This window comes from Dendrobium catenatum, unplaced genomic scaffold (assembly GCF_001605985.2).
Source record: "Dendrobium catenatum unplaced genomic scaffold, ASM160598v2 original_scaffold_83099, whole genome shotgun sequence".
NCBI classification, from domain to species: Eukaryota; Viridiplantae; Streptophyta; class Magnoliopsida; order Asparagales; family Orchidaceae; genus Dendrobium; species Dendrobium catenatum.
The window spans coordinates 112,632-123,315 of record NW_021401542.1 but is presented as its reverse complement, the minus strand read 5'-3'; the positions used below and the strand labels follow the sequence as shown (position 1 = coordinate 123,315).

At 33.7% G+C, this 10,684-nt stretch overlaps 1 protein-coding gene across 2 annotated transcripts; it reads left to right on the top strand.

The window, feature by feature from the left end:
• Positions 1-6,193: 6,193 nt before the first annotated feature.
• On the top strand, positions 6,194-9,780 carry LOC110103947 (heptahelical transmembrane protein ADIPOR1). Of its 2 annotated transcripts, none has more exons than XM_020832845.2 (4): positions 6,194-6,672; positions 6,784-6,897; positions 7,091-7,148; positions 8,998-9,780. In XM_020832845.2, exons 1-4 carry the CDS (start codon positions 6,371-6,373, stop codon positions 9,688-9,690), a joined length of 1,167 nt encoding a protein of 388 aa, XP_020688504.1. In that variant the 5' UTR covers positions 6,194-6,370; the 3' UTR covers positions 9,691-9,780. The 2 variants fall into 2 exon arrangements, with proteins under 2 accessions (XP_020688504.1, XP_020688505.1); XM_020832846.2 differs by having other exon boundaries at positions 6,200-6,672; positions 6,784-6,876.
• Positions 9,781-10,684: the final 904 nt, after the last annotated feature.

The window sequence follows — 10,684 nt, the reverse complement described above, 5'->3', positions numbered from 1 at the left end:
CCACATCAATATTTTATGATCCTAATGGAACTGAAGAAACTATTAGCCAGAGGGTTGCTGCACTGACAAGAGAGATAGAAAAGATGAGAAAGGTTTAAAATGAGATACATGCAGAGTTGCAATCCTATATAGATGAAAATCATAAGAAAAAATAGCAAGAGCAGACATATAAATCACCAGGCAGCAAGGACACGGAGGATGATTATTGCTCTTATTTGTTTGATAAACTTTTGGTTTAAATATTTTGTTTAATGAACTTGTTGTGTGAAAGTAAGGACATTGACATCTTATTGTGGATTTATATGTTATGTTTATTGTAGATTTTATTTGGATTGATGAACGTATTGTTTAAACATTTGGTTATGCGGTGGATTTCATTTGAATGTTATATATGTTGATTTTAGACTATAATGTGGGTTGATTATAATGGCGTGTTGCCCATATTTGTGATATATATTTTCAATTCTTTGTAGGTTTATGGAAAATTGAGTAAATAGAGGGGAGGCTGTCAATTTTTTTTAAAGTACTACAGGTTTCCGGCAGCTAATTAGCGATTTGGCCGCTGGAAACTTTGATACCATATAGCTTATCATAGCTGTTAGAAGTTTAATATAGCCTCAGTAAAAATTGGCGGTGCACCGACGGTCAATTAGCGATAAACTTGCAGTTAGGCTGCAAGTGATTAACCGACGGTCACCGGCACTATGACCATCGGAATTTACCACCGGTATGATTAACCACCTAAGAAAGCCATTGATTTTTTCAGGCATTTATGCTATTGAAAAACCTCCGGTAAAATTAACCACTAGAAACTGACCGCCAGAAATTGCTTCCTATGCGGTTTATACCGGCGGTTTACTAACCGCCATAAAACCATCAGTATTTTATGAAACCGCAACAAACTATAATAAGAACCACGTGAAAAAAATAGCCGGTAATTCCTGATTTTCATGTAGTGAAGTAGTTAGGTGAGTAATTGGAATTTGTAGGTGTATATGATTTGTCGCTTATGGGTGGCAACCCACTTGATATGTTATGCATAGTGCTTAGTGCACTAGTTATCTTGTAATAAATTTCATGTATGTTATGTTTTGTTATATTTTATTAACACATTTTATACATATTTTAACACTCATACAAAATCATGTGTATTGTTCATTATTATTTGAATTTCTTTTATTTATATTTCATTGAAATTCCCCTCATGTTTATTATAATTATTTTTGTATTTTAATTATTTAATTAACCTTAGTAAAAATGAGAATTAATATTTTTATAAAATTAGGATAATAATAAAAACGCTAGATTTTAGTTTAAATGAATACTATTTATACTTTATAGAGTGAAAATGAAATTAATAATTATCTAAATTAGATCATTTAGATTATGTCTTTAATTTTAAATTAGAAGTTATATATTTATTTATTAATTTTTGGAATAAAGATGAATAATTAGATAAGTTTGATCTATAGCCTTTAGGGAATTTCAAATTCTTTAGAACATCACTTTATCTTTCTTTGACATTGTGAAAGGAGCTTGTGGCAATGAGTAGCTACCATCCTCTAAAGTTTGTGGATGCAATTTATTTTTTATTCCAATGTCAACCAAATCTTATCTTGCTTGTAAGTTATCTTTTGATTTTTCCAGATCAAGAAAAGCTCCAATAAAATTATCACAAATGTTCTTCTCAATATGCATAACATTCACGTTATGTGGAAACAAGTTATACTCCCAATAAGATAGGTCAAAGAAAATTGATTATTTATTTTATCCTTTAATACCTTGTACAACACTTCCTCTTTTTAGACCAGCTTCACTTAAAGAGGTAATAGGAAATTCTATATTATGTAAATGTCAAAGAACTTTAGTGTCAGTTCTCCTTCTAGGTTCTCTTTGAACTTCCTTTATTTTATCAAAGTAATTTTTTTGGTGATGTAAAATATGATTATCTTGAAGCCAACGATGATGACCCATGTAAAAGAATTTATTGACTTGTATAACCACAAGGATTATGTATTTTGTGCATAATAAGGAAAAGCAAATATCCCTTTCGTGCTCCACCCAGACAACACGTCGTATGCTGGAAAATCATTAATGGTCCACGGTAATGCATCTTGCATCTTGAAAGATTGCCCACTTACTACATCACAACATTCAACTCCATGTCATAATTCATATAACTTTTGAATCAAAGGTTGAAGGTAAATATCAATAACATTTCCTAGAATTTTCTCCCCGGGTATTATAGTTGATAGGATAAAATAATCATGTTTCATCTCATCCCAAGGTGGCATATTATATGGAACTACAAATATAGGCCAAATACTACATATACTACTCATAATCTTGAATGGATTAAACCGATCACTAGCCAAACCAAGGCGAACATTATGTGGATCCAAAGCAAAATTAGGGTATTGAGAGTTGAAAGCTTTCCACGCTTCTCCATCAGCTGGGTGTCTTAATAAGCCATCTACATTTTTGTGTTTAGAATGCCAAATCATCTCTTCAGCAGATTTGTTTGTTTTTTAAAATCTTTTAAGTCTTGGAATTAATTGAAAATATTTGACAATTTTAGCTAACTTCATATGAGTTCTTTTTCCTCTAGAAGTATTCTTCAACATAGTTAGCCATATTGATGCTCCGTATATAAGACACATATTCCAATCAAATCTAGCTTTCCAAAATGACATACAATCATTAGGACATGCATTTATCTTCATATATCTATGATCGAATGCTTTCATTATCTTCTTCACTTCATATGTACTTTTAGGCAACAACACCCCTTTAGGAAAGGCATCGACCATTAACTCAAGTAGCATATCAAAGAATTTTGTCACCTAAGAATGTAAACACTTCAAACGATATAAGTTCAATATAAAAGAAAGCTTTGAGAAGGTTTTACATCCATGATACAACTCTGCTCCTGCAACCATGATCATTTTGTTTATTAGTATTGAACTAATTATGCTCCATCTCTAAATTTTGAAATGAATCATTTGGACATAATATGTCTCTTAATAATCCATCTATACCATCTATTATTATATCATCAGAAGGAGCTTTTCCTTCCTTTAACTTTGGTGTGGCACCAGAAGCTTCATTCAATTCACATTCACCTATAATACAATGCTCTTCCCCATGTTGATTCCATACAACATATCCAACAAAAAATCGTTTGGAAATTAAATGGTCTTTCACATCTTTCATAGAATGAAAATACCTATTAATGCATGACTTATATGGACATAAAATTTTCCCTGAGAAATTCTGGCTTCTACATGCAAACTCTATTAAAATTTTTACACCATTTACATAATCATGACTCCACTTGGCTTTTGTAATCAAACACTTATTCATATTAAGTAAAAAATGAGTTTTCAAGTCACTGCTAAGAATAAATATTCATTAGGACACTCAAATTTTTATGCAACATCATCTTCATAAACTTGCAAACATCATGTTTATGCAACCACTAGATGTTACAATCCACTTTTTTGGTCTTTTGATGTATCCTTCACACACATCTATTTTCTATATCCACCTGATCAATTCTCATGCATATTTTTAGTATTTAAAACACAGCTTGATCATTTCAACACAAATATAAAAAATATGTGAATTATATTATTATCATGTAGTGCCGCAACGTCAGAACAAATAATGTTGTAGCTCCATCAAAAACATTGCTGGAGCACTAGAATATCGACATCACAGCACCAACTTCTTTATCTGACAATTCCACAACATCAAAAGATTAGCTTTGCAGTTCCATGTTCTTTGTCATTAAGTGTCACAACATCACACTCTTTAGCGCCTGCATGATGTTTAAATTGCTCCTCCGACACCACAATATTTAGAAGATAGTTTCGTCATGGCATACCAGTTGTAACTTCGCAAGGATATGATATGTCAGCAAAATGAAGCGACTATTCACTAAGTAATTGATCCACATCAGCAAGTGTCCTGGTGAAACAAAAGAAGCAGCACAGAGGTGTTAGTTCATTTGTTTAAGTCTACTCCATGTCTGGCTCAACTCTTTAGTTTGGATTAATAATCTAAGTATCATATGTAGTACCAATAAATTTTCTTATTCCTTAAAAGAATAAAAAGATATTTTCAATATTATTAGATCTTAATTTAATACATATAGTGGTTATATATGTTATTCAAATTGGGTGTAATGTGGGGCCTCGATGAAGGGAAGCAAGCATAACAATGAATATTGATTTAGTACTTGTCATACCTAGGCATAGGTTAAGAAATGTACTAATATCATTATATTTCTTGATTCAGCACGTATACTTACGCATATTAAGTGAGATTTTTATAATTTTTTATATAAAAAAAATCTAAACATTGTTACAGATTGATATAGCCCTAAATCATTTCACAATTCTATATGTTACTCCACAGCCCCCATCATCCATTTAAAAAATTTCGACAAAAGCACGCACAAAATAGAAACATAGGAATTTGAGTGTTGATGTCAGAAATAAATGTTGATTTTTTGAATATAGATAGGAAACAACGGAATGGAAGTCTTCCCTCATAATCACTAGCAACCAGATCAAGAATAAATCAACAAGAGTAACGATTTCAAAAAATTCAACCAATGAATTACCTGGAGAAAGAGAGAGAAAATCAGATTTAACGATCAAATCCTTCTTCAATCGATAACCTGATTTCTCTAGCCACGCCTGAATGCCTAGCTCGCCTGTCTTGCTTTCGTTCGAATCATGTGCTAGGCCAAAAATCATACAAGCCAACCAACCCCAACAGGGAGAACTTCCCATGCATAGACCTCTCCCTCTCGTTTTTCTAGCCTTTTTTTGATCGATGAGTGATCGTACGCAGGAAGAAGAAAGGGAAGAGAGCTGTTTCGCAGGCAAGAAGCTTGCAACTGCACTGCCCTTGGAGTTCCAGAAGCATCACATTTCTAACACAGCTTAAGCATTTTAAACTTGACGAAGTAAAGGTGGGCAAATCAATGAACCTACGATTATTTTGAGCCGGGAAGAGTTCTCCGACTTATCCATAGAGAATGGGAGGAGCTCGGTGACGGGTACGACAAAATGTGGCTTCTGAGGAGTATAGCCACTAAACGAGTAAAGAAGAATAAAAAATCAATGATTGCGATCCTACGTTGGTTATACGCGAACAAGCAGAAGACAATGGAGGGAGGGGAATGAAGGAAACTTTTCAAGTAGAAACTTTAAGCAGCATAGCGTTATACGGTCCAAAAATCATGATGTTCAATTTCAATCGTTTGTTTTTTCAACAGACGGTTCCTTTTACTCTGTTTTGAACCAGATAGTTCTTTCAAAATTAGCCGGTTGTACAGTTTAACTGGCGGTTCGTCTAATTTTTTCCCAGTCATATGCTAGTATGATTTTCAAGTTTAGACAAACTGATTAGCTGATCGTTTACCGATTCAACCGGTTGAACCGATCGGTCTAGACCGGATCATCCGGCCTAATCCGTTCAGGTTTGATTTTACTATATATATATATAAGCCCCCACAAGATAGAGTGTCCCACCCTTTTGACCTATTAAATCTAAATGGAAATTCAAGCATTCTATTTATTAAGAATTATGATTAAATTTGTTTAACATCTAAAGAAAAAAAAAATCTGATGGGGCCATAATGAGCCCCCACTGCATAGTGGGTCCCAACATTATGACCTACTTTTTCTTTCACAGGATTAGATACTTAGACACATTATTATTTACAAATTACTAAGATTATATTTGTTATAACATCTAAAAAAAAATCTATTAGGAGCACATTGAACCCCACTACATAGTGGGGCCAACCTTATTATCTATTAAACACCCATTAAGGCCATCTTTGCAACTAAATCGGCCAAAATAATAAGCAAATAAAAATGAACGTATTTTTACAGGTGTCATATTTATTAAGCAACTCTCAACCATTCATCATAAAGACGTTACGTGTCCTTGCACTCCATTCAAAACTGGCTGGCACCTCCTTTCTTAAACGCTAACCGCAAACCAATTGTCATTCTGACAATCCCATCGATTATTTATGCTAAACCTATACCCCATGCATATTCCTTCTTGGCCTTTCCAGCCCAACCAAGCTTCACAGCCAAGAAAAGCGTGTGAAAGATAGAGAGAGAGAGAGTATACATCATTAAATGAGGCAGATCAACTAGCTACTAAGTAGTTGCAGTAAATGACCTACCATCAACAACTTACTCATAGTTAAACAGTTAATTACGCCCTTACATAAGAAGATAAACATATCATAATACATAAAGTTTGTCAAGGAAGAAGAAATAGAGAGCCAAGTAGCTAGAAAAGGAGCTTAGGATATTGTAGAGAGGATAAGAGGAAGGAAGAGATGGTGGAAGACAGAGAAGCAGTGGTGTTAGAAGAAGCCATGGCCAAAGACGAGAAGCTTCAAGAGAGCACTACCACTTACAAGAAGAAAGGAAAGAAAGGAAAGAAAGGGAGCAAGACGAAGAACGATAATAAGGGAAGCGATGGAGGAATTAGAGAGTATAAGCTTGTGAACTACGAGGATTTGCCTGATTACATGAAGGAGAACGAGTTCATACAAAAGTATTATAGATCTGAGTGGCCAATCTCTCATGCCTTCCTAAGCCTCTTCTCATGGCACAATGAAACTCTCAATGTTTGGACGTATGGTTCTCTTAATTTTTTGTGCTCCTATTCTTTCTTTTCTTTCTTCAGTAGCTTAAAATTTTTCAAATTGTTTGTAAAGAAATTGTTTATTTCTCTAAATTTGTGTAGGCATCTGCTTGGATTCTTGTTGTTCTTGGGATTAACTGTGATGCAACTGAGCGACATGCCTCAAGTGGCAGATCTCCTAGGCCATCTGCATGGGTCAGTAGAAAAGATAAATTGGTTTGTTAATTTCTTTGAAATTTCTTCATCTTTGATTCAATTCTCAGCAAATTTCACTTGTCTTCCACCATAGAAATGTTTGAAATTCAGATTAGTTCATCGATTATATGCTAAAATTCATAGATTAATCGCATTTAATTGCTTTTTAGGCTTTGATCTTCTTGTAATTTGCATCAATTGTGCTTATTTGCAGGTCTTTCTCCCCAAAGGCAGCAGGAAATGTGTCCCTGAATCAAGGAAGTCTCTTCAGCGTAAGTACTTAATTTCCTTCTTATTACAGTCTTAATTCTCTGCATATATTAAAATATTACAATTTCTGAAGAGACTGGAGGCAAAGGGGTGAGGACAAAATCGTAATTTTATGTCATCAGACTATATAAAATTATTTTATAAGAATGTTGGAATGCATCTGAAGAGGTTTTGCTTATAATGGTACTTTATCATTTTATATAAATATAAGTACAAAAGTAAATCATTTTGTTATCCAATATAAGATATTGGGTAAGGCTATTTTAGTATTTTCGGAAACTAAACTCCTAGCTTTCTGGTGAGCGTCATTATCAGTGCGCAAGAGCTTCTAAATAAAATTAATTGTTTAATATTAATTTTGTGTTAATATTGAGTGTAAATTTTATTATTATTATTATTATTATTATTATTATTAAGACACTTAGTCCACCCAAATTAAAACATGATAATTATATTTAAAATTTTAAACATATTATTTTCTGCGAAATTCGGGTCATGATATTTAAAATTTTTGGAGTTCTTACAACCTTTATAGGCTCCAATTTACTAGCTATCTAATATTACGGATTGCTTTTGGGAAATTTAGGTTTTATTTGGGGCAGTTTTTTTACTACTTAAAATAAATTTTTAGTATAAAATTTTAATTTTTATATTAGAAAACTGTTTTGAGAATCAATAAGATAGTCGTTCCAAATGAAGCTTTAAAATAATTTTTTTGTTGTTTTTTAAAACAGCTTTTTAGTATATAAATTTTATGAATTAGAAATTTTTGCTCTAAAAAACTATTTTAAAAAGCAACAAAAAAATTGTCCCAAACGAAGCCTTAATATTTTGAGATTAAAATGACAACTTAGGTTTTGTTTGGGACGGCATCTTTTCTGCTTTCTTAAAGTATATTTCTAGTACATAATTTTAATTTTTGTACTAAAATGTTATTTTAAGAAGCAATAAAAAAATCATCCTAAACGAAGCTTTAATACTTTCTAAATCAACTTTTTAGTAAAAAAATTTTAATTAAAAAAATATTTGTGCTAATGTCTTTAAATCCTTTCTACATTATCATCGTTGAGCCATTTAGTCCGCTCCCCTTCATTAAAAGAAATTATTACTTGTGGTCACTAGATACTGTTTGGAGGCAAATCATGATGTGACACATCATCATTTTGTTGTGTATCAGGTGACATGCATAGCGCATCCTGATTTGCTTCTAGACAGTCTAATAACCTACGTAATAATTTCTCCTTTATTCAAGAGAAAAATTGTGTGAAATGTAATTTGTAATCATGTTAATTGATTTTTTTTTTTTTCTATAATTCAATTTCTTGCTCATAATACCTCTATTATTAAAATGGAGCACTACATTTTATGTTTCTGGTTTCTCAAACTTTTAGTGCTGATTTACAACTTATTTTGAAAATTGTTTGAATTTTCATGTATTTTTTACATTTCAAAAGTTTATAATTCATTTATTTTACTTTCTTCATAAATAATTTGTGTCATTTATATGTCATACTTTAGGTTTTAAATTATAATCATGTAAGTTACAAATTTAATAATTTTATCATAAATTATAAAGTTGAATAAAATAAAGTTTTAAAATTCATTTGCTTTAATTTTTTAATTACAATTTTGTTTTGACATATCTTTGAAGTTTTAAATATATTCATGTTTTTTAAGAAAGTATAAAATAAAATAAAATGCTAATCATAGTTAGGGAAGAAAATGCAAGACATATAATAGAGAATTAATGAGTTCTTAGTTTGGCCACCAAACCCTAACCTCTAAATGAAAAATAACAAATTGTTTGTTTGGCGACCAAAGCCTAACCTCCTCTGTTCTTCCAAATCGCAGTTGGCATCACCACCCAACAACCACGATCACCTCCAACCCGACATCACCTCCGCCCACCACCGGCCGGCAAACACCGCCACCGCGCCACGTTGGCCTTTCCTCGTCTTCCTCTTTGGATCCATGGTCTGCCTCATAACCTCCTCCCTCTGCCACCTCCTCTGCTGCCATTCCCGACGCCTCAACCTCCTCCTCAACCGCCTCGACTACGCCGGCATCGCCGTCATGATCGCTGCCTCCTTCTTTCCTCCCATATCCTACGCCTTCCTGTGCACCCCACGCTGGCGCTTCTTCTACCTCTCCTCCATCTCCTTCCTCGCCGTTCTCACCGTCCTCTCCCTCCTCGCCCCCAAATTCACCCATGGCTCCTACCGGGCCTTCCGCGCCCTCCTCTTCTCCGCAATGGGGCTCACAGGACTCGTTCCAGCGGTGCATATCACGGTGGTGAATTGGTCGGAGTCGAGGAAGATGGAGACGATGGCTTGCGAAGCAGCAATGGCGACTTTTTATTTGGTGGGGACGGCGTTTTATGTGAGCAGGGTGCCAGAGAAATGGCGGCCGGGGAGATTCGATATGGCCGGGCATAGTCATCAGATATTCCATGTGTTTGTGGTGGCCGGAGCGTTGGCTCATTATGTGGCGGCGCAGCTGTTCTTGGAGTGGAGGGATGAGGTGAGCTGTGGGGGGAGGACATAGTGGGAGGATGGAGATTAGGGTTTAGCATTTAATATATATTATTTTTCATATTTACTTTATATTTCATTTAAAATAAAATTTGATGTTAAGTGTATCATTTTTTTTTTTTTACTTTTTATTTTTTTATTACATTTAATGTGTTTGAAAATTGTTAAAAATATGTTCATTTTATGAATGTGAGGATTTTTGTTTGATATTTATTAATATGAATTATTTTATGCTTCTCATGCTCATAAATTTAATGCATTATTAATATTATTTTTGGATATATTATTATATATGAAAGAGGTGCAAAGTCTAAGAAGATGACATTTATGACTTTAAAAAAAAAAGTCAAAGAAGATGGTAGGATGATATTATTTTTTAAATTATTAATATGATCAAAATGGTAATAAAAATATGTTTATTTATTTGACGATGAAAATATCATTTCATTATTCTTAGCGGTGAAAATAATTCTATTTTTTAGTGATTTTTTATTTTTGAAATTAAATTTTTGATTTATTTTGTATTTAAAAGTTTAAAAAATCTGTAAACATGTAGTTTTGGCCAAATTTTCGAAAGAAGCGTGTTTGTTCTGGAATTTAGCAGAAGGAGCGTAACGAGGAGAAAATTTGAGAAGCAGCTAATACGCGCTCATGCTTAACGCATTCAAAGAATGCGCTTAATGAAACGGCGCATTCTATGAATGCGCTGTACCAAATAGCGCAATATGTCCAATGCGCGGTACTTAGTGGCGTATTCCTCCCGATCCAGACTTGAATGCGCGGTACCATATGGCGCATTCTTCGGAATGCGCGGTACTATATGGCGCATTCCAAAGAATGCGCGGTAGTATATGGCGCATTCTTTGGATTGTGCGGTTTCATCTAGCTGTAATGGAGCGGAAAACGAGGGGATTTTATATTTTAGCGGGGACAAGATCCGGTTAATCCGCGAAAGTGGTTGAGGATATGGTGAAATTGATGCCGGTCGCTGAATATGAGTGGTTGGG